At 39.3% G+C, this 25413-nt stretch overlaps 1 protein-coding gene across 9 annotated transcripts in view; it reads right to left on the bottom strand.

The window, feature by feature from the left end:
* Nucleotides 1–4181: 4181 nt before the first annotated feature.
* CABCOCO1 (ciliary associated calcium binding coiled-coil 1) overlaps nt 4182–25413 on the bottom strand; it is a 136014-nt gene continuing 114782 nt past the window's right edge. Inside the window, exons 6-9 of one of the 9 annotated variants that reach the window (XR_004476934.2) lie at nt 19903–20025; nt 19350–19490; nt 12264–12389; nt 4182–5963 (exon numbers count right to left, since the gene is read on the bottom strand). Coding sequence is in view for 4 of the 9 variants with exons in the window: in XM_004279980.3 (XP_004280028.1) it covers nt 14126–14200; nt 19350–19490; nt 19903–20025 (339 nt within the window). In the remaining 5 variants the exon portion in view is untranslated. The other 8 variants (XM_004279980.3, XM_049697201.1, XR_007471393.1 and 5 more) reach the window with 8 other exon arrangements.

Raw genomic sequence — 25413 nt, 5'->3', positions numbered from 1 at the left:
CTTCATGTATTTGAATCAATTTTAGGCAGTTCCTGACATAGTCATGTATAAAATACTTTCATTTCTGCATTTCTCTTTATGGATTTCTTTGGATTCAAATACCCTATAAATATATAGCATTTGGAAATTCCAGAATTGATGAAATTAAAAAGTTTTTCATTTGTACTTATTCTTTAATTTTTTAAATTTGTGAATTATTTTTTCAGATTCCTTCTAACTTCCTATTGCATTGTTAGCATTTTTTGTATTGATTTTTAAGAGCTGTTTATATATTAAAGTTATTAACTTCATATCTGTCCCACATCTTGCTGAAAGTATTTTTCTCAGTTTTTTGTTTTATTGTTATTTACAGTAAATTTTCTTTTACATGAAGTTCAGAATTCTTCTGTAGTTAAAATTATTCTTCTTGCCTGTTCTTGTCTTTGTAATGTTATTTCATTCATTTGTTAAGCCCTCTGTATCACGAGATCGGGAAAAGAGTCACTCATACTTTCCTCTAGTTATTTTGTAGTTTTAATATTTGCTTTTTTTTTTTTTTTTTTTTTTTTTTGGCAGTACGCGGGCCTCTCACTGCTGTGGCCTCTCCCGTTGCAGAGCACACGCTCCGGACGCGCAGGCTCAGCGGCCATGGCTCACGGGCCCAGCCGCTCCGCGGCACGTGGGATCTTCCCAGACCGGGGCACGAACCTGTGTCTCCTGCATCGGCAGGCGGACTCTCAACCACTGTGCCACCAGGGAAGCCCAATATTTGCATTTAATGCTTTAACTTGTTGGTATACTCTGTGAAATGTAACATATAAAACACAAACATATAACATATAAACATTTTTCCTTAAATAATTAATTGTCCCAGCATCATTTCTTATAGATTCCTTTACTTTCCCATTGGTTTACCAAGTGTATCATAAGTACCCTTTATTGTACACTGAGATACTGTGCTAAGTATTTTTAATGAATTTTAAATTTTAATGAATGTAGATTTCATTTGATCCTTACAATAAAATTCTTGTATAGTTATTTTTATTTACATTTTACAGATGAGTGAACTGAGGCTTAGATAGCTAATAATGCTTGTCTACAAAAGGCAGATCTGAGAGGGGAATCTCAGGATTTAAGTGCCTCCAAATTCATAGACTCAGCCGCCCAAGTAAATTTCGCCACAAGACAGATTCTGAGTATTATGGCTCTTTGGGGGTTCTTTATTCTGTTTTACTAATTTGGCTGCTATTTTTGCACTAATATCATACTTTAAAGTATTTTAGCTTTGTAATGTTTTTAAATCAGAAAGCCATCTCCCCTTGTTACTGTTTCAGTATTCATGTTGACCGCAGACTAGCATTAGTAAATACAAATCCTAAGAATTTTCAATGGAACTACACTTAAAACGACATCTTTACAGTATTTAAATTTTGTATCAAGCAAAATGCCCATTAGGACAGTTTTATATTTTCTTCACGTGGGTCCTTTACATTTCCTATTTTCACCTTAAATATTTTGTATGTTTGTTACTACTGTAAGAGATTTTTTCCCTATTATATTTTCTAACCATTATTAATTTGTAAAAAATCTATTTTTAGTCTTTATTTTTTAATCGGACTTCTTATTTTTTTAGAATAGATTTTCTCGTGAGTTTTCAATGTATATAATCTTATAATCTACAAATAATAATTATTTTAGCTTTGTGTTAATTATACTTTTTTTTTTTTTTGCGGTACGCGGGCCTCTCACTGCCGTGGCCTCTCCCGTTGCGGAGCACAGGCTCCGGACGCGCAGGCTCAGCGGCCATGGCTCACGGGCCCAGCCGCTCCGCTGCATGTGGGATCTTCCCGGACCGGGGCACGAACCTGTGTCCCCTGCATCGGCAGGCGGACTCTCAACCACTGCGCCACCAGGGACGCCCATTAATTATGCTTTTAACTTCCTTATGTTGTCTTATTGCAGGGGTAGGAAAAGCAAAATACCAGTGGTGAAAACAGCCAGCCTGTGTTGTCTACTTGCCTTCTCCTCTTCCTTCTACAAAACATTCATGAAGCTCCTCCTCTGTGCCAGGCACTGTGCTAGATCTTGCAGATAGAGCACAGAACAAGATAAAAACAGCTCCTGCCCTCCTCGAGGCACAGCCTGGGCAGGGAGACAAACATTCAACAGGTAAATTATAGGACTAATTCATTAATTCCAACCCTTATCTCACTTTTGACTCTAATGGAAATGCATCTGGCATTTCAATCTAAGCCAGTTTGAGATCTTCTTTAACCTGCTGTGTTCTTCTAAGGCTAGTTTGTAGTTTTCTAAAGTCAGGGATGTCCCTGGAATTTTAAGAAAAGGCTTCTCAACGTTGCCTTTTTTTTTTTTTAACCTATTGTCAATCCATCCATTTTATAAGCAATAAACCCAAGGCTCAGATGGGTAATGCAGCACGCCCAACATCCTGCAGTTTTTGTGACAGAATCTTCCATGGAATCCACCTTCTAGAAGTCATCTCAGTGCCATCAGGGCGATGGGTCTATTCACCCAAAGCTAGGCACCAGTGTCTCCAACTCAGATTGGGAGCTTTTTCAGAGTAGGAGCCCTTTCTGGGAAGCGTTCTGGGCTTCCCTGGGTCCAAACGGTACCCGATGCCTTCTAATGGTTGCTGCTGTAAAGACTCCCTACCAGAGAGGGCAGGGAAAATGGGTAACCAGGCTTCCAGTGGGTTGGTCCAGAAGCTGGCAAAAGGGCAATGACACTGAAAGGCTAGGGTGCAGCATCAACCTCTCAGAAGTGATGTGTACTTCTTGTTAGTTAAAAAAGTTAATCGAGGGCTTCCCTGGTGGCGCAGTGGTTGAGAGTCCACCTGCCGATGCAGGGGACACGGGTTCGTGCCTCGTTCTGGGAAGATCCCACATGCCCCGGAGTGGCTGAGCCCGTGAGCCATGGCCGCTGAGCCTGCGCGTCTGGAGCCTGTGCTCCGTGACGGGAGAGGCCACAGCAGTGAGAGGCCCGCGTACAGCAAAAAAAAAAAAAAAAAAAAAAAGTTAATCGAGAATTTATGGAAAATACAGAAAAAATTTTAAAAATCACCTGCAAACTTACCATCAACAGATAACTCCCATTTTATTCAAATGCTTTATCTTTGCATATCATTTTTTTCCCATAAAACACATACCATATTTAATGATAGATTTTCCCTCTAAATCATGAACAATTTCCCACGCCTGTAATTGCATCATCTTTTTGTTTGTTTTGTCTCCGCAGTTTAGCCCTGGCCCTTGAGTTTTGCTTTGCAGTGCTCTGGGGATTCATCTGTCTATTCATTTTGAAATGGTTCTAACAAATAAAGGAACCTATGAGGACACCTTGAATAAAGACACTTAACTGAATCTAAAATGGTCACACTTGCTTGAATGAATGATGACCTTGTCATCAAAATTTCAGCAGAAAGGAAATGGTACTAATAATTCAATATGAGTCTAGCACCTTAAGAGATGAATAGATTTGCTTTCAAAAATTTCCAGCTAATTTTCATAGACATGTTGGAATGCAGTAGCTCCTTCTGTGGCAAACATTTAAAAAACCACACCCACACATAGAGACAATAATCTGCACCAGTAGCACAGTCTTTGAAAAAGAAGAAAAAAATACCTTTTGTCTATCTACCTTCCTATCTATCCACCTAAATTTGGAATTGAAGAATGCTGAGAATGCTAGGACATCCCAAGGTATAAAACGTTATGGGGGCTTCCCTGGTGGTGCAGTGGTTGAGAATCCGCCTGCCAATGCTGGGGACATGGGTTCGAGCCCCGGTCTGGGAAGATCCCACATGCCGTGAAGCCTGTGCTCTAGAGCCCGCAAGCCACAACTACTGGGCCCGCGCGCCCAGAGCCCGTGCTCTGCAACGGGAGAAGCCCCCGCAATGAGAAGCCTGCGCACCGCAGCGAAGAGTAGCCCCCACTAGCTGCAACTAGGGAAAGTCCACGCACAGCAACAAAGACCCAACACAGCCCAAAATAAATAAAAATAAAAATAAATAAATTGAAAAAAATATTTAACCCCCCCCCCCCAAAAAAAGTTACAGAGGGAAGATTATTTGGTGGAGTAGAAATGGCAGTGACCTGCCCAAAAACCATTCTTTGTTTTTTTCCCTCTTGAAGGGAATCCCAATTGTTTTGTTTTGTTTTGTTTAAGATGTTGGGGGTAGGAGTTTTTATTAATTAATTTATTTATTTTTGCTGTGTTGGGTCTTCATTTCTGTGAGAGGGCTTTCTCTAGTTGTGGCAAGCGGGGGCCACTCTTCATCGCGGTGCGCGGGCCTCTCACTATCGCGGCCTCTCTTGCTGCGGAGCACAGGCTCCAGACGCGCAGGCTCAGTAGTTGGGGCTCACGGGCCTATTTGCTACGCGGCATGTGGGATCCTCCCAGACCAGGACTCGAGCCCGTATCCCCTGCATTCAGGCAGATTCTCAACCACTGCGCCACCAGGGAAGCCCGGGAATTCCCATTTTGTTCAGCTGTTGGCTGCCCGTGTGTTTCAGGGCCACTCCCCCCGCCCCAGTTGGTGCATCCTGACTCCCCTAAGTCAATCCTGATCATTCTACTTCCCTTACCAGTGTTTGGTTTAGGATTGATCATGTGATACAACTCTGGCCAAATGGACACAGGGGAAACTCTACTGGCAGGCTTTGGGAAAAGTTTTTCTTCTTGTTAAAATGAAATGTAAGAGAAGAAAAAATTTGTGAGGATGTAATTGTCATCCTGGGATTAGGAGGGGACAACTCAGGACAAAAGCCAAGGTGCTGAAGGGGACACCACAGACAGAAATGATCTGGGTCCTCGATGATGTCACTGAGGCTCCCTGCCTCTGAACTTCTTTTTTGTAAGATTATGTAGTGTATCTTTATAATTTTTTGAGCCATTTTGAGTTTAGGATTTTATTGACTTGTAGCCAAAAGCATCCTAACTGACGCAGGTGGTCACCAACAGCAAGTAAACAACTGGTGACTGAACATGTTTAAGGGAGGGAAAAAATAAGCTCTATTTCCAAATCTATGATCTGACTGTGCTGTTTATTTTAACCTATGGACTGCAAACTACCCAAATCAGAAATAATACTTCTGAAATAAATATTAGTCTTTAGAACTGGATATAGTTAATATCAAGTAGCCAACATATCAATATTTGCTCTAGTAGGGGCCTTAGCCAGGTTCTAGAGTAGGCATCTAGTAAATAATTTTTAGTGAATCAAGGAGTATTTCAGCTGAGGAAATAACCTTGGCCTAAGGGAAAAACTATTAGCAAATTAACAGTCCAAAGTCTTGTTTATACTTATTATATTAGAGAAATCCCAAGCCATCCACAGACATTTAAAAAATTAAAGTAGGAAGTACTGAAGGTGTGGCCTCTCGTGGGAGTTTCCTGAGCGCGTAGTTCATCATACTTATGAGGCCCAGTCAATTATTTCATAGAATGTCAGTTTAGGAGGGACTGTGGGCTTATATAAGCTAAGAAGTAATTACTTTATGCAATAAAACTATAAGCAGGTCCCTAGTTAATGAATTTGCTGGTTGTTCTCCCAGTTTACAGACATTGACCCACATGAGACATGCTACATACGCATAAACACAGAGAGACATATTCATTGAGTTAATGAGGGCAGGCGTAATTGCAGCAACAGACAGACCCAAGAGTGAAGTCACTCTCAGAAATGGAAGTTTCTTGCCCCCTCATATGACAGTCTGGGCATGTGATATGAGTTGGTAAGGGTCACCTGTCATGTGGCCCTTCAGGAACCCAGGCAGACAGCTGCTCTATCACCTTTGAGTCATCGCTCTCCTTGCTGCCATCCAGCCAGCAGAGAGGGAGGGGAGACAACGTGGAAGAGGTATGGTCTGGTCCTGAGCCATACCCTTCAAGCAGCACCTTTCACTTGTACTCACATTCCGCTGGCTGGAACTTGGTCCCATAGTCACACCTCACTGCAAAGGGATCTAGAAAATGGAGATCAGCCTTTTGCTTAGCAATAATAGGAGAATGGGTTTGCTGGACCGCTTCTGACATGTGCGGTGTCACGGAAAGAGGACCAGGGACCTCGTCCTCCCTGGTCCCTTCTCCCCACTGAAGTTAGAGTCCTCTTTGCATAGTTCAAAGGTGCTTGTCCGTCACCAGCCACCTGCAAGTCTCTGCTGAAAACTCTTCAATAACTTACTGTATTCAGGATAAAGACAAAACTCTTTATCCTGACATACAGGCTCTGCATAATCTAATACCCTTAACCTATTCATTTTCAACTTTGGAAAATGCTCCTTCTCCCTTTCAAGGCTCTAGCCACACAGGCCCCCTTTCACATCCTCTGTTTCCCATGTTGTCTTTTTTCTTAACATCTTTACTGCAGTATAATTGCTTTACAATGGTGTGTTAGTTTCTGCTGTATAACAAAGTGAACCAGTTATACATATACATATATCCCCATATCTCCTCCCTCTTGCGTCTCCCTCCCTCCCACCTTCCCAACCCACCCCTCTAGGTGGTCACAAAGCACCGAGCTGATCTCCCCGTGCTATGCGGCTGCTTCCCACTAGCTATCTATTTTACGTTTGGTAGTGTATATATGTCCATGCCACTCTCTCACTTCGTCCCAGCTTACCCTCCCCCCTCCCCATATCCTCAAGTCCATTCTCTAGTAGGTCTCTGTCTTTATTCCCGTCTTACCCCTAGGTTCTTCATGACCTTTTTCTTTTTTTTTCTTAGATTCCATATATATGTGTTAGCATACGGTATTTGTCTTTCTCTTTCTGACTTACTTCACTCTGTATGACAGACTCTAGGTCCATCCACCTCACTACAAATATCTCAATTTTGTTTCTTTTTATGGCTGAGTAATATTCCATTGTATATATATGCCACATCTTCTTTATCCATTCATCCGATGATAGACACTTAGGTTGCTTCCATGTCCTGGCTATTGTAAATAGAGCTGCAATGAGCATTTTGGTACATGACTCTTTTTTTTGTGTGTGTGGTACGTGGGCCTCTCACTGTTGTGGTCTCTCCCGTTGCAGAGCACAGGCTCCGGACGCACAGGCTCAGCGGCCATGGCTCACGGGCCCAGCTGCTCCGCTGCATGTGGGATCTTCCCAGACCGGGCACGAACCCGTGTCCCGGCATCGGCAGGCGGACTCTCAATCACTGCGCCACCAGGGAAGCCCTACATGACTCTTTTTGAATTATGGTTTTCTCAGGGTATATGCCCAGTAGTGGGATTGCTGGGTCGTATGGTAGTTCTATTTTTAGTTTTTTAAGGAACCTCCATATTGTTCCCCATAGTGGCTGTATCTATTTACATTCCCACCAACAGTGCAAGAGTGTTCCCTTTTCTCCACACCCTCTCCAGCATTTATTGTTTCTAGATTTTTTGATGATGGCCATTCTGACCGGTGTGAAAATGGGCAGAAGACCTAAATAGACATTTCTCCAAAGAAGATATACAGATTGCCAACAAACACATGAAAGAATGCTCAACATCATTAATCATTAGAGAAATGCAAATCAAAACTACAATGAGGTATCATCCCATGTTCTCTTTTCATAGGGATTTTGCACTTGCTGTTCCCTTTGCCTAAAAACTCTTTCTTCCCTTCTTTGCCTAATTAGTGCCTACTCACCCTTTAAATGTGACTCTCCCAGGGGAAATTTCCTTGATTTGTTCAAATGCCTCTAAATCAGCTCTCATTGTGGAGTATAACTCCCTGCCCGACAGCACCCATTACAGTTATTCTTTTAAAGTTGTTTGTGTGATTGATTAAAATCCACCTCTTCCACTAGATTATAAACTCCATGAGGTCAGCGGTTATGTCTGTTTCTTACCCACAAAAGATACTCAGTAAATATGTGTTGAATATAAGCATACTTAGTTTCTTACCCACAAAAGATACTCAGTGAATATGTGTTGAATATAAGCATACTTGAATGAATGAATGAATGAATGAATGAAGAACTGATATCTTGGGCCCTGCCAAAAATTAGCCATGTCATCACAGAGGTTTTTACTATTTGGGGCCTTAGTTTCTTCATCTGGAAAGGACTGAACTAGATGATGTTTAAGACTTTCGTCACCATGGTCCTATGGTCCGACTATTTTAAAATTGAATCCTGTGGGTCTTTATGGGTGTTCAATCACTCAGCTATGTTTCCTAAGCAGATGTTACAAGTTCTGGATCTGGCAAGTAGAGTAGAAACATATTTTATTCTTTCGTCCTGAATTCTTAATTATTACAAATTCAGTGCAAACTTTAACTTTATCCTAATCCTTGAAGTCCAATCACAGCTGAAAGGGGATTGGATAACGTTAATAAAAAATAAGAGAATCAATGGTTATACAGAAAAAGATAATGAAATAAAATCCATAAATATTTTGTTAGTCATTGTGGGATTAAGTCCCGTATGGGACTGGAAGATGAGTACTATATTACTTTTATTCTGTTTGAATTTGGGCCTTGGTTTTATGAAGGTCATGTTTTGACGGTGACTGAACATAAATGTACACTGGTATAAGAACAAGGGCTGGTTTTTCCTCCTTTTGATTTTGAGATTGGTATTCAATGAAAATATTAATATCTAGGCTATTTAACCCTTTCTAGATGATAGGATGACAGGTGACCGTTACCAAGCTTGATTTCAAGTTGCTGGATAGCCTCAATTCCATGAACTCCATGAAGTCAAGGACCTTATCTGTCTTATTTCATCCCAGTACCTAGAAGGTGCCCTGAATAAATAACAGGTTAAATTAAAAAAAAAAAAAAAAAAGAAACAAACACCAAAATGACCATTGGAGACATCGGCACTCAACATTCCCTGAAGCTAAAAATTAAAACACACAAAACTCTGGCAGCTCTGACAAAAAAGTGATGAACTGATCTCCACTGAGGGTACTTCCACGATCGAGAGAGGGACCCTAAACGCAAAATAAATTTTTAGTATTCTCTCTTAGTTTTGAAATTTGAATTCCAACAAGATGGTATTATTTTGATTTAGATTCCTTTTTGCTTAGGAAACCTAAATTCATAGGTGTTTTGGCTGCTGCAAAGAGGTCCTGACTTCTCTTATTTAACAAATCAATCTCCAGGAAAAAATAAGACTTTGATGTCCAGAAGAGGGCCGGCTTCCTGAGACTCTGAAACTTGAGATGTCACAAGTATTTCTCCTCTACAACTGTTGGGAAAAGGAGCACGTTTCTTCTCTAGGGGAACTGAAGCATAATGAAATGCAATCTAAGAACATGCAAACTTATTATCTAGCAGGATGGTTGAATGGTTCCAATCAAATGGAGGAGAGAAATAGGGGCTTTATATTTGGATTTTGGAAAAATGACTCCGCAGCTATATTTAGGTACAACGGTGCCTGCAGGTACCTGAAATAGTGGCAGTCTGTGGCTTGTCTGTAACACAGTGAATATATTTTCTCTTTGAAACTTTTCATGGGGGTGAGTAAAAAATCACCCCAAATTATTCCTGCAAATGGAAAGAAGCGATCTCACTGTGGATGATAAGAGAAAGGTTGCTACTTGTCTAAGTGAGAGGTTGGGGATGGTTTTTCAGCTGGCTCCTCAGAGGGCTGCCTTTGTGCCAAAGAGTGCTTAGGGTAGGCGGACCCTGTGACTTTAAAAAAGCCCAAAATTTTCTTTATTTCTCCCACTCTTAGAAATTGCTAAAAAGCGGAGCTATAGCTTTTATGAGAATACTCTCTCTTCCATGTCTCCAATGTATAGAAGTCCTGGCACCAGGGAGATGACCTTTTTAAAAATACTAATCTGACGTCACTTGCTACTTAAAACTTATCAACAAGTTCCCACTGCTTTTAGGTTAAAAGTAAAAATCTGTAATGTGGGCTACAGGTCCCCAAGAGAGCTCTGGCTGTGACCAATCGTTCAGCCTCACTCTGTGTCCCAGGGACTTTGCACATGCTTCCTTCTCTGCCTGAAATCCATCTTCCTCCACCTTCTTCTGTCTAGTTAAATTCTACCTATCCCTGAGATCACAGCCCAAGTGGCAAAACTCATAGGAAGCTTACCTGACTTCCCAGACTAGATCAAGCTCCTTTGTTCAATACTCTTATAATTCCCTGAAGCTTGTCTTTATCACAGTTAGTATTAGCTGTCTCCCTCTCCTAGATTATTAGGGCAGAGACCATGTCTGTTTGGCTCACTACTAAAATGCCCTGGCACGTGGTAGGTACTCAATGAATATACAGCACACAAATGAACGAATGAATGGATCTGGGTTATACATTCCATCCCTGCACAAATTTTCTAAATATTTAATATGCTTACAATACAAACAAGTTTGTTACCTTATTAAAACTAAAAACAAAAAGAAAGGTCAGTTTTCACTTTGTTTCATATTGACTGTGAGATAGCTAGATGAAGGTAAAGGTAAAGTATATGGGTTTTGTCATCACACAGGCCTAAGTTCAAAACCTGGTTCTACCACTTTACTTGCTGTGTAATCATGGGAAAGTTACTTAATTTTTTCCTATGTTCCAGTTTCCTCATCTGTAAAATAGGTCAGACCTGGATTTCAAGCCCTGATCCATCTATCAATTATCAATTGTGCAATTTGGTTCAAGTTAATAATCTCTCAATAAATAGATTTTTAAAAAAAGTGACTTCCCTGGTGGTGCAGTGGTTAACAATCCGCCTGCCAATGCAGGGGACACGGGTTCGACCCTTGGTCGGGGAATATCCCACATGCTGCGGAGCAACCAAGCCCGTGAGCCACAACTACTGAGCCTGCGCTCTGGAGTCCGCGAGCCACAACTACTGAGTCTTCATGCCACAACTACTGAAGCCCACGTGCCGAGAGCCTGTGCTCCGCAAAAAGAGAAGCCACTGCAATGAGAAGCCCGTGCACTGCAACGAAGAGTAACCCCCGCTCACCGCAACTAGAGAAAAGCACGTGCGCAGCAATGAAGACCCAATGCAGCCAAAAAAAAAAAAAAAAAACACCTCTCTAAGCTTCAGGCTCCTTAACTATAAAATGAGGCCAATAATATCTATCTGTTTATCTCTTAGGGTTATTAGGGGGATTAATACACACACACACATATATATGTATATATTTAAATCTGCTTATAAACATATGGAAGGTGCTCAGTCCTTGTGGAGTAAAACAATAAAAGCAAATTAAAACAATAGTTTGACAGTATTTTCTATCAGAATACTAAAAAATTGGCCGATGCATCTGTTAGTAATGATGTAGAGAAAGAGTTATCATATGCTGTTGGTAAAATACCCTTGGAAAGCACTCCGACAATCTATCAAAACTGGAAACACAACTAAATCTGACCTAGAAATTTCCCTCTCTAGGAATTCATCCTTTAGGTATAATCATACATGTTCACACAGATTGTGATAGCAAGGTACTGAAAACAATAAAAAGTTCATAGATAGAACTAGTTAAAAAGTTATGGAATTGCTAAAATAAAATACTGTATGGTCGTAAAAAGTACTGATAGAGAATTATCTTAAGATATGTTGTTTGATGAAAAAAGCAATGTAAAGAATAATTCAAATTGTGTTTTTTAAAAAAAGACCCCTCTATACAAGCATCCAATTGTTTAAATGGGCAAAAAATTGTTTACATGGGCAAACACTTTCCTACGGTCTTACGGTCTTACTGGAAGCTGTGGTTGCCTCATGGGAAGAGAAATGAAGGTACCTAGCTAGGGTGAAATTTATTTTTATTTTTTTATTTTTTGGCTGCGTTGGGTCTTTGTTGCTGCTCTAGTTGCGGCGAGCTGGGGCTACTCCTCCTTGCGGTGCACGGGCTTCTCATTGCGGTGGCTTCTCCTGTTGCGGAACACGGGCTCTAGGCGTGCGGGCTTCAGTAGTTGTGGCACGTGGACTCAGTAGTTGTGGCTCACGGGCTCTAGAGCACAGGCTCAGTAGTTGTGGCACACGGGCTTAGTTGCTCTGCGGCAATGTGGGATCTTCCCGGCCCAGGGCTTGAACCCGTGTCCCCCTGCATCGGCAGGTGGATTCTTAAGCACTGCACCACCAGGGAAGCCCTGAAATGTATTTTTCATCGTCTACACTTTTTTCTTTTTTTGGTAACGAGTGCACATATTCCTTTATCAACAAAATTAATTTAAAGAGCAGAGACTGTGAATTAGCTACTGCCACTACAATTGCTCTTTCTCCTATCATTATTAGATGTTACAGCCAGGCTGCCTCAGGGATCCCTGGGCTGCTCCAACATGAAAGATGTAAGAAAACAGGGTGGCAAAGTAGTTACCATGGGAGGATGTATCAATCCACAGGTTCCAGTGGAGAGACAGAGATGGCTGGGAATTCTGGCAAAGAGGCTGATCCAATAACTGGACAGTGGGTATTAGGGATGGGCAGTGGTTTTTGGGTTATCCTAGGAGGTAAACAGAAACCAAACCTTAGAACAAACATCCTTTAAAACGAATTTATTGAGTTCTCATGACTACCTCAAAAATAAGTATTATCCTCATTTAATAGATGAGCAAGTAGAGGGTGAGCAGCCTGTCCAAAGTCACACACAAGTCAGGTGACGCTACCTGGAAGTCTTACTCCAGAGGCAGGCTTTCGGCACGCTTATAGGATATTGTCTTTGTGTAGCTTTTAGGGATCTTACTGCTATTTGTTATTCAGTTTTAAACTCTTGGTACCCTTGCTCAAAATAAGAACTCTTTATTGGAAATGGAGGTCCACTCTGTGCCAACGATTGCATTTGAAGCTGTGTTTGGTGATTTCGAGAAGCTCCTTTATTCCCTATTTGTGGGTTCTCTAGTTTCGCCTCTATTTTCTCTGGAACAAGACTGCTTGGCGAAATCAAGACTTGTGAGCCCTCCTAGTGATCTCCTATGGCCGTCAGCATTTTCAGTTAGGAAGGACAGCTCAAGGAAGAAACATATCGGCGCATCTCCCGGCTTTCCAGACTTGGAACTTCATGAACAGTAAACACGGTTTCATCTGAAGAACTTCTCTTACTTTGATGATCAGTGTAGTTAAAAAAATATCACATGCTGCCAGCTCTGTCTCGGCCCCAGATGAATACATTTTGGGCAAATCCCTTCGGTACAGACAGAGTGAGTGGGTAAGGTTATAGGACAAGGCCAGAGCACAGACAGAACATATTTGACCAAGTGCCACCCAGATGCAAATACATCTGGTTCCAGTATAAACTGGAAACTTCTTGGAAGAATGGTCCCCTCCTAGCAAGGCTCTACACTCTACAATACTCAGAAGTCTCAGAAATTGGGAAAGGGCCGAGGTAGTAGTTAATTTAGTTTGTCCAACTAGGGACAATCAGTCAGCAAATGGATATTTTCTTTTGAAATTATATTTTAATAAAGGGATTTAAAGGCTTGAGATGTTTTCAATCATTCTACTGCAATATAATGGTTAATTTTAAGAGCTCTGTGAGTTTGATTTGTATTTAAGATTTTTACAATCTATATATAGGTTGGTCTTTAATAACCATTTATACATTGCTTCTTTTTATATAGGTCATGTATTCTCCTGGGAGAGTAACAAGATTAGAAATAACAAATACAGTACAGAATAAAGTGCTTCAAACTGCATTATATAATTTCATAAAATTGGTTTCACACTGAAACATTTAAATAAGAAAACCAACTGATTTAAGGAGGAAAAAAAACCCTAGTATATGCATTTGAATTGCTATTGTTTAGCAAGTTTTATCCTCAGCAGTGTGGTGGTGGTCTATGTTCACAAAGCTTCAGCAACGTGGCAGTTCATTTGGGTCAGTGTGGATAAAATTATGTTTTTTCTTTATTTTAAAAAAGTTGTGAAGATGATTAACATTTACTAGTCAAAATGTCAAAGGAGTATTGTAAAAGTCATTGTATTTTTATATATAATTCTCCAAACTCTTATATACAAAATGTTCTTATTGCACACAGTGTAATAAATTCAGAGGCTGTTATGGGACAGGAGGTAGCAAGATTGGGGCCAATACTTTTCTAATTAGTTAGGATAATAAAAATTGGGGCTTGCTTTTCCTCTCCCAGCTAAACGAAGGCGATCTGGTGCTCTAGAGAGTCTATTATTCTGGCTGGTTTTGTTTGTTTCTGTGAAGTTTAGCATCACTCTCCTTGTTTGGAGCCCTCAGGCCTTTTTCAATTTTTCTGTTCGTGCATTAAAGGCCTCTTCCTGTATTTGCAGCTTTTCGTTTATCTTGGTCTGTGAAGACAGTCATAAAAAAGTGGTTAGGATGGAGCTATCTTTCGCTGCACATTGTCTTTGTGGTTTTGACATACTATAGTGCCTAAAGACAGACATTATCCCTCACACACCTTCCTGTTTTGCAGACATAGCCGTGTTTCAGCCTGTAGTGATGTGATAACACTTTATCATATTTCTCTGCACATTCCCAATGTATAGCATGTCTGCTATGAACAGGAAGTGGTATTTGGACAGCCATTTTTCACATAGCCTTGTGTTAGAAGATAGGCTAATTTATCTGCATTTTCAGACAGACTTTACCAATAAGCACCGAATCAGAATAACTGCTCTAGGCTCAGTTATTGCAGTGTTGTTGGTACTGCCACCCCTTTGCAATGGATGTTTTTGTTTCCTGCGTAATACATTCTAAATGAGATCCCAGAAACCTTCTGTTGTGAAATAACAACACAAATAATTTCACAATTAGAATGATTCTCATAATTAAAGAGTATTCTTCACACATATAACTCCTGGAATTATGCCACTTTGTGGTACAGTTTTGGTAGAAAAAAGTAAGCAGTTGCTGACAGGTTTTAGTGTTTGCAGTGGCTGTGATAGCATTTAGCTTCTGGCAGAGATATTCTGTGGACTAACATTGCTACCTGCATAATTCCAAAAATATTTTCACAGTATCTGAACATGTGTAGCCCTGGAAATGTCTTCCTTTTTTCATGATGGACTATAAAACTATGTATAGAGAAACCAGTGGTGGGGCATGGTAAAACTGGTGTTTTTGTTGAGGTGATTTAAAATAGTTGACAAGTGTGTGAGGAGTAGTTCATACACATAAATGTTAGTAAGTAATCTGAAGTTTAAAATATTAATATCTATAACCTAATTTGAGGACATCAGGGTAACTGTATTTTGAGAAATCTACTATTTTGAGAAATGTACTATTTTAATTTATATAGAAGAAATTTAAAAAATCAAATACTGTTTTTGGTCCAGATGTAACTTCATTCTTATTTCTTTATTTATAAATGTAATTAGGTAGTTTTCAAAGGTCCACCTGATTGCCTTATCTGATGAGATTTTCAGTTCAGAGTTGCTATTTCTTTTTTTGCGGTACATGGGCCTCTCACTGTTGTGGCCTCTTCCGTTGCGGAGCACAGGCTCCGGATGCGCAGGCTCAGCGGCCATGGCTCACGGGCCCAGCCGCTCCGCGGCATGTGGGATCTTCCCGGACCGGGGCACGAACCCGTGTCCCCTGCATCGGCAAGCGGACTCTCAACCACTGCACCACCAGGGAAGCCCAGAGTTGCTATTTCTGAAAAGATCACACTGGTGTCAATAATTCTGGGTTCTCGTGTGAATATCGATCTTTTTTGGCTCAAGTTTGATTATCAAGCCCTGGGGTCAAGTCTGGCCTCTAGCTTCTCATCTTTTCCTTTCTTGGTGGCTGGGTGAAGGAGGCAATGAGGGATGAACATGGTCCTCCGGGTTACAAAAGAACTGTCATATTTCAGGGGCCACTAATCCCCGCAGGCATAAAATTGGAAGAGCTGAAAGGAGCCAGGGTCTAGAAGTGTGGAGACCTAGGGATTAGTTTAGCTCTGTGGCCTTGGGAAAGCCACTCAACCACCTTTAGTTCTTATCTGAAAAGTTAAGTAGTTTAAAATTAAGTATGTTAAATTTCATGTATGTTAGCTTTTAAATTCATAATTCCAACTCCTAATTTTGTGATATATTCACCGACGTTATACTACTTCATTAATAGGATGTTGTGATATGTTTTAAAAATAGATTACTTCTGCTTCTTTAAGGCATGCATATATTAGACCATACAGGGAATGAAATGGTTTGAAGAAATGATCTTGTTACAATTCCAAAGGATCGGGAAGCACTGCTCTAACTAGACAATTGACTCTCCCCTCTTTCAATTAATGTATTCTATATCCACCAATAATCTCATTTCTTTTCAACTAAGAACAGATGTATTATCATCTTCCAGCTTCTGTTTCACTGTCTCATCAAGGTTTTCACATTAACCTGGAGGTCTTTCTGGTATTTCACTGAGACAGAATTCACTGACACAAGTGTGTGCTCTGGGGAAAAGGCTCCTGAAGGTCAGGTGCACACCTGCTAGAGCTGACAGAGGGACATGTCTCAGATCTCTAGACCATGGTGATAGGGCGCTAGATGACAAGACTCCCCGTCTGGTCAAGAACAGGTTGTCATTGGTCTATGGTGTCTCCGTGTTAATCCTCAGAACACTGCTGACCAGACATGCTATCCTACAACCCCCAGGATAGGGTAAGGTTCTACTTCCTTTTAGGAAAGAATGGAAAATCCATGACCTGAGTTCAATACCCTTTCAGTGATCACTCCTTGAGGTGATTTCCCACTCAGCTTTTCTAACCTGGAAATTCAAGTTGACCTAAAAATACCTACGGTCCCAAGATGGCAAACTTCCCTCAAGGTTTTCACATTATTTTGCTTAGACAGGGCCAACAGCCAACATTTAATGAAAGAAATTAGTGCTAGCATTCATATTTCTCTGAAATATAATTCTTTAAATATATTAAGGTTTGCTCCATTGGGTATAATTTTTATTACACAACTCAGGGCCAAACTAATTTCATTTTGAATGTATCTTTAAAATTAAAATACCTAAACTATATGAGCTTAAAATGTTTGCTCTATTCAGTATAATTTTAATTAACATCTCAGGGCCAAGATAACTTCATTCTTAATAAATTTCTAAAATTATAAAGTGAGTCAATGGGAAAGTAAGTAGATTAACATAAAAAATTTAAGGATTCACACTATTGTCAGAAATTTCTGAACTACAGAAAGTGAAATATGCCTGTAACCATGCTGGAGGAGAAGCTCTGAAAAAACTGTACTTAAAACATGAATTCTCTACTGCCTTTTCCTACAAAAATTATAATAAGAGTATGATTTTTAAATAAAGAAGGAGAAAAAACTATTGGAAAATTTAAAACATTTTACAAATAATAATTCATTAAATGTTCCTACAGCAAGTCAGTGTCTTCAAAAGGTTTATACACACTGACCACTGACAAGTGGCTACCTTTGAACAGCGAAGAGACAGTTTTAAGAGCCAGGAACACTGGAAGGAGGTTTTAGAAGTGGAAAATAACTTACCCATCTAAAACAGGGGGAGAAATTTAGGTAAGCAGAGCGCAATTACCCGACTTGGAATTTGACCAAGACACAAGAGTAAACACTGAAAAAGTGCCACACCACTGGAGTATTAAAAACCAAAGTAGTCTGGTCATGATATTAGACGTTATGTGGTTTCTGTGGATAACACTGGAATTAGAACTAGAACCCAGTTCACAGCTCCCAATCAGGGCCTTTCATCAGTTTCTGACCCTGGAAACCCTGGACAAATGACAATCTTTCTGTGTCTCTAAGTTTTCAATTTATTTATCAGGTAAGTGCCTGCCTAATTCGCATGGAGTTTACTAGGATTTTTGAGAGAAAATATATAAAGGGGTTTGCTGTTTTGAAACACTGAATCAATCCACATCACCATGCAATTTTATTGAAAAATTGGCAATAATTTGGCCCAGGCTAATGTCCATGAATCTACTTAACATGGAAATGATCAAGGCACCTGAAAGATCTGTATCCCTCACCTCTGGTCCAAGTTCTTTCTATGCCTAATTACATTTAGATGAGCCAGCTAATGGACTTCCAAGCTCAGTAAAGATGGCTGCAGGCCAGTGGGACAATAACACACACATATAGCAATCATATTCTTTCTGCTATAGAGAGTAGTGATATAAATGCTGCAGGCTTTAATTAAAAAAATTTTTTTCAATGAATAGTTAAAAACATACTGCTCACTACATGGAACATGGCCTTGGTAAAGATGTTTTCAATTTTGGGGGCCTGCAAACAATTCTATTACTGTCTAGTAGTCCTTCGGTGATAATTTCAGAGCCGCAGGATCACAAAGGAGCCCAGGGCCATGATTATACATAAACTATATTTAGATGAAATGTTATCAAATCTCAAAAGGAGATATGTTCTGAACTTAGCTTAGTTCAACTGCATTCTGCCCTTCTACACAGTAACCAGTTATTACATTCATAGGGTTGTTAACAATAAAGCTTTGTGTAAAATGTGTCCTTTCACTATTTCTGGTAAACACTAAACACCCCTTATTAAGCCAAGGACTTTGGCTGGTTCTGTTGGCACCGAATCATTAAATATTCATGTAAATAGCACATTAACCTTTGACGATCAAACAACTAACAAGGTATGCTATTGCCAAGCTAATCTTTTGCTCCTTCTAAATTAGTTGTTAATACAGTGTGCTTTTATATATAGTCTCATGTCCAGAAAACAACTAAATCTTTCCCTGAGATGCATTCATATTTTAAACATGCAGTATATCGTCCTACTGATTCATTGTTATTGCCACAAGAAATTATAAATCCTCTCAAAATATGGAAATCACTCATTTAATCATTTTGCCTAGGAAATGATGCACGCCTTTGTGTTGAGGCAAAAATGTTTTGTTTGTTTGTTTGTTTCCGGATGGGGAAAATACATTAAGCGTAAAACTTAGCCAACTGATTCATCATTGGCAGTTGCTACTGAGATGGCTGTTGCCATCACCATTTTCATGCAGCCATTGGTGTCAGTGATAACACCATTAATATACATAGCCATTAGCTCTTAGTGGTATGTGAAAAGGAGCAAACCATCTGAGAAGGAGTTCAAAGATATGAAAGCCTCTCTGGAGGTATTCGGTGAAAGGTCTTAGCTAAGAATTATGGTCTGAGCTTTCGTGTTTACTATTTAGAAATGTTCTCCCATTACTCTTGCATGAGCAACTGCTTACAGTGTGACTGGGCATGAAGTCTTTATCATGTTATTTTTTGGGTCTCAATGCTGAATGATCTGTAAACTGACAATGCACCACGCTAGGTGCTGTTGGTGAATTTATTTTGTGATCTTACTGAGTCTCAGATGACTCAACTGAGAGTTACGTGGAGATGTTATATTGAACTCCTCCATCATCAGCGTCACTCTCGCTGGCAGAACGTGGGTAGTGTTTATAGACGTTAAGGTTGAGGTTGGCTAATTAACCAGTAATAAAGTAAGTGAGCACACCATCAAGGCTGAGTACCTGAATGCTGATTAAAATGTCATCTGTGACTTGACCCAGCACCAATTTTATATCTTCAATGGTGAAACCAGCTAATGGATCAGTCTCTGAAGTGTCAGCTTCTGGCTGGGACTCTTCAGGGCCTTGTTCTTGATTCAACCCCTAGAATATTAAAAGTAAACAACACTCAAGTGATTTCTGGAGCCTTTACTGATAGTAAAGGCTTCGCTCGGGTAGTTTTCTATCAGAAATGATGTCAATCTGGAAGGATTTTGATTTGACGTTTTCCTGCATTTTCATTATTCATGAGCATCATGACAAATCAAGTACTGCTGCTTTTACCTACTCTGGGGAAAATGAAGGTGGAGATCGGGGAAGATGGAGTAGAAGTAATTAAAATTGCTGAGCCACCCTCAGCTGGCCCACTTGTGAATCAACGCCAGAAGAAATATTTATATTTACCTAGGAAAAATCAGAGGGAAAGAAGATAGAAGAGCATTTTGTTCTCTCTCTCCTATCCTCTAGAGAATATAATGCTCAGATAGGGTGAATTAAGAGGCACAAGGAAATGTACCTTCATTTCCATATCCAGTATTGGAGGTGGCTCTATGAATGTTGAGTAAATATCAAATGAGATTCCTTCTTCTAGAGGATCAGGGAAAGCGTGACCTGCAGGCTTCACAACCTCTATCACTTGCTAGTGGGGAAGAGAAGAGCTGTATTATGTCAAAGTCTTTGGTGAGTAACCACAATTTCAGGCAATATTTATAAAGTTCCAAGTCTATTGTTTTTTAAGTGCCGTTGCCTCTGAATTCTTGACGCCGCCGACCTCTTAGCTCTCTAGTGCTTTTTGTGCTCTGTACCTGATAACTTGTGTTTTACTTTCCCCCACTGTCTAATTTTTCTGTACCATGGAGTTTAGAACTTCATTTTGTACTGCCTTGATCTTGAGTTGTTTCATGGGTCAGTGTCCCCTTCCTCCTGTCTACCAGCTCTCCGGAGGTCGAGACCATGTTTTAGATCCTCTGTGCATCTTCTCCAGTTCTGGCAGAGGGTTTCGTGCTTAAAACACTCAATAACAGCCTAATGGTGATTGATATTACTCAGTAGAGCACAGCTGTTCTTGGAGACAATGGTGAAGTGGCCAAGAGAACCTGGTGACGAGGACAATAAAGGCTCTCAAGGTTAAGGTACATAGCCAGCATACAGTAAATCAGAGAGGAGATTTGCAAAGTCAAGCAGAAACACCTAGGGCAAGGCAAGACGCCACTGTGAGCATTTTAATAATTCTGTGGCAAGAGTGCCAACCAGAGGAAGAGTGACAGGTGGTCAACAGTGGAAATGAAACGAGTTAAAGAAGTCACCTTATACGGTGTCCATCTCACCATGACTTGGGGGAGAGAGCGGAGATAAGGGTACTGATGGCATTAAACATCTGATGCATCTAAACGGTTCCTCTTGCTCTGATTTCATGTTTAAAGGCAACATTCCAATCGTAATCTGTGCCTTCCCATCTCAGATGATCTATAGACACACCCAGTTGAGTGCTCTGATCTTCATGCCTGTTACATTCCTCACTGGAAATCAATAAATCCATGTTCTAGTTTATTTAGTGAGGTCTCCAGAGCTTGTTTTTGTGGCCCTAAGATGAAGCTACCCACTGTATGCTGACAGTCTTTAAGCCTACAAGTTTTAAGACAAAAATCTAGATATGTGTAAACTCACCAAATAATTAGCATCCCATGGGGCCTGGAAACACCCTGAAATCATCACATTCATTTCTAACTTCTCTACAATATTTCAAATAAACTTACATGTTATAATACTTCATCTTTTACATATTAATATTTTTGCTTTAGATAGGTTTTAGAATGAACTGGAGGCTAAGTTATTGCTTGGTCATAGCAATGTATTTTGCCTTGAATTCATACTACTAATTTTAATTTGATTTTATAGGAAGTTGCACTTAGTATAAATATATAGAAGGACTGAAGTGTCATAACTTTACAGTCAAGGCAATTTGGAAATCAAGAGATTTAATGATTGTCTTAAGGTCAAATAATTACTTGGTGACAGGGATGGAAGTTAAACCCTGGTGTGCTGACTTTGTGGCCGATGCAGTTTTCGGTAAACTGTAATATGTTATCATGTTGTCACATTTGTGGCAACTAACTAACATTCGTTAGTTTCCCAATACTAACTGATATTATTAAGCACTTAATCTTTACTCTATTAGGTGACATCATTCCAGATTGTCTATCTTAAGTTGACTAAATGTTAATCGAAATAGAAGATCAAAAACAATATGAGAACAATCCTTTTCTCTCTTCACTTTCATAAGATGCTGTTTTTTTTCCGAAATGGGACATACAAGCATTTTCATCTTCCCACAAAATTATTTGTACCATTTTTTCACCACACTTCTTTTTTACCCTCCTGCATCTTATATTGCTCTTCATTTTACCAAGCTAGAAAAATGAAACGGCTAAATATATTTTAAATCCTCTGAAATATTATAGGTAAAATAAATAAGGTGTGTGTGTGTGTGTGTCTGTGTGTCTGTGTGTGTCTGCATGTGTGTGTATGTGTGTCTGCGTGTGTGTGTGTGTATGTGTGTGTGTGTCTCTGTGTCTCTTTGTGTCTGTGTCTCTGTGTGTGTGTGTCTGTGTGTGTGTCTGTGTGTATGTGTGTGTGTGTCTCTGTGTCTCTGTGTGTCGGTGTGTGTGTCTGTGTGTGTGTGTCGGTGTGTGTGTGTGTGTCGGTGTCTGTGTCTGTGTGTATGTGTGTCTCGGTGTCTCTGTGTGTCTGTGTCTCTGTGTGTGTGTGTGTGTGTGTCTGTGTGTGTGTGTATGTATGTGTGTGTGTCTCTGTGTCTGTGTGTGTCTGTGTCTGTGTGTGTGTCTCTGTGTGTCGGGGTGTGTGTCGGTGTGTGTGTGTGTCTGTGTGTGTGTGTCTCTGTGTGTCGGGGTGTGTGTGTCTGTGTGTGTGTGTGTGTGTGTGTCGGTGTGTGTCGGTGTGTCTCTGTGTGTGTGTGTCTGTGTGTGTCTGTGTGTGTGGTGTGTGTGTGTGTGTGTACTCCTCAGCTCCACATCACCCCTTCTTTGGTGGAGTGAAGCTCCTATTTATCCCAAGAACCTGAAGCTCTGACTGAGAGTTGGGCTTTTCTTTTCCTTGAATTTTACGAGTATAGCTCATACAGCTATTCATTTGATTTAATTCATGTACAAAAACTGGCAGTGAGAATTTCTTTACTTCAGGGTGTTTTGCATAATATCAATGAACCAAACCACAGCTACATTTTTCTCTTTCACAAAGAGTTACATTTGGCTACGTTAGTAAGATACCATAAGGGAAAGGAATGTCCCAATTTCAGATAAGGGTAAATATAAAGTCATTTCATTAGCAGTAAGAAGGTACACTGTCAAACACATAGTTTGAAATAAACATAGTGCCCAGAAGCATCATAGTGATTTTTTCCCCCATTAAGTAGCCTTTTTAAAAAACAAGTTGAAGGAAAATTAGAATCAATAATTGTGGTGAGAGCACAGAGCCAGCAAATATGTTTAAATGAAACCGTCTGATGCAATACTTTCTTTAAAAAATACAATTAGGCCTTTGTATTTTTTTTAACAAAACCTCATGTTTTACAACATCACTGGTTCTGTAATAAGATCTATTTAAAACAGAAAGACATGGTCAGCTTTATTAAGTTAGATTTTCTGAAAGAACGTTATAATTTCCTCAAGTCTATGAATAGTTGAAGCAAATTAAATAAAGCTAGTTTTATAACTATTTTATACATTCCTGTAGAACTGTAATTGTCTCATATTTTTTCCTCAAAAGTATAATATGTTACCTCTTAAATCTTTAAAATAAAAACAGAAAAAGGATCAAGTATGTTTATTAAAAAAACACTCCTATTTGGGACTCTGATTTAGCAACCCCCTCTTTTAGTCTATAAGAGAATAGCACCCATAATCTTCAGATCAGAAAACAAAGAGAAAGACTTTAAGTGACTTGCCTGAGGCCTAATGCTGAGATTAAAAATCAGGAGTTTCTGATTATACACGTACATCATTTGGCCAAATGATTGGTTTTGCTTGACTTTCAAATACCTCCTAAATATTACTTTGAATGTAAAGCAATAAATGTGTTTCTCTTGCCATTTTTGAGCGCTTGCACACAAATGGATATAATAAAAACAATCATGTTGTTCCATGTGAATGCCATTTATATTTTTTCTGATAATGAGCAGACCATTTGAACTAAGGTGAGTACATTAAAAGCTCTAATAAAGAAGAGAATAGATTTCTAAACAGAATAATGAACTGTTAAGTGAACGTACAATAAATAACATCTACAGATGTGGTCGCTAGAAATTAGTTTTGCATAACTTACCAATATACATTTCCCCCAGATGTTATCTGTTACATGAAAATTAAGTTAGTTATAGTGTTCATTAAGTGCACATTGCATTAGTGTTATTTAAGATGGTTTATAATCTGAGTTTAGTTGCATTGTGCCATGGTATTTAAAGAATATCAAGTAAATGGCTTTTTGGCATAATTTAATACTCATAAGTACAAAATTTCATCACCAAACATTATGTAGCTTTAAAAACATCCAAGATCTTTACTTACAAACCAAATGAAATCACTAGAGCTCTTTTAAGAATTTATATATTCAGTATGAAATGGACATTCACCATGGGAATAAATGATAGGAATTTTGAACCTCCTGGAACTAAGGACAGGGTCAGTTTAGGTCTGAAAAATACTTATAAGAATTAGAGTCTGCTTCTAGATCTTATTGTATCTGAGAAGAAGTATAAAGATTTTATCTGAAAATTGTGTTACTGCATGTTTTCTTTTTCTACTTTATGTGTTAACATTGGTAGCATTAACTGTAGTTTATTGTTTTTGTTTGTTGTTTTCTTATTCTTTTTATTGTTATTTATGATTGTTTTTCTTTGAAAAAAGTGTAGGTGATTTGTGGGTACTGTTTGTATCACTGAAACCTATGATTAAGATGGCAATTATCAACTTATTAAATTTAGTTATTAGGTTATTCAAAATATTAAAAATGCCATTGAGATGACAACTTTTTACTGTTTTGAATGGTAAAAAAAAAAGATAAATCTGTTAAACTCTTTTTGGGCTATAGACACATAAAAAACTGGTATGCTTCAAAAAGACACTTATTTGGAATTGTCAGATGATGACTTCATATATAAATCAAAACTTACTACAAACTGTCAAAGTTTCAGGAAGAAAACTTTATGGCAAACTTCTCCCAATACTAACTAAGGAAAAAAAAGCACAAAACTTCCTGTAATGTTTTAACTATTTTCTCTCCTTGAAAAAAAGGCACTACTCATTTGCAAGTCTAATTAAGAAGTACTGTGTCATTTTGGAACATTTTAACACAAATTGTAACCCACTGCCCACAATATACTACACATAAAGTAACAACACATGAATGTCACCTGCAAAATGCAATCAACTCTGGTAATGTCATACTGAAGCCATAAATTTAAAATCAAAAGAGGAAATTCAAAAGCTGAGATTATCAGATAAACTAAAATTAATCCATTTCTAAAGTGTTTTTCTTTTGTGTTCAGGCCATTTCAAACTTCTTAACATACCCTATAAATGTAGAAGATCAATTCTGCTACAAGAGTCCTCGTCCCCCTTTGCCTTTTCGACCTGGAAATAAATTCGCAAATGCAGCACATTAATTTTCTTTCCTATGCTTAATATGCAGTATTTACGTTTTGAAAGGTTCAAAATGTTGCCAGGCTTCTGCAGGGTATGAATAGACATCTAATAGCAACTTCTATTTTTTTTCACAGCATACTGGTAGTTTGAACATTTATAACTTAGTAGAGCTCTGAGACCATCAGATTCACAAGCTAATCACCTAGACAGTGAACCGTAACACAGTACAACAAGTGAGGACAGGAAATGAAGACTACCCCGTCCAGCTGAAGCTGCAAAGACGAATTTAAGTTGGCGGGCCCCAGTAAACCAATTTGCAATCTGGCTAGGGCACTCCAGTTAACACCTTGTGCCCATTTTATTTGTAT

The sequence above is a fragment of the Orcinus orca genome, chromosome 14 (genome assembly GCF_937001465.1).
Source record: "Orcinus orca chromosome 14, mOrcOrc1.1, whole genome shotgun sequence".
Taxonomy (NCBI): domain Eukaryota; kingdom Metazoa; phylum Chordata; class Mammalia; order Artiodactyla; family Delphinidae; genus Orcinus; species Orcinus orca.
The sequence above is the reverse complement of the archived record's forward strand: the minus strand, read 5'-3'. Positions and strand labels throughout refer to the sequence as shown.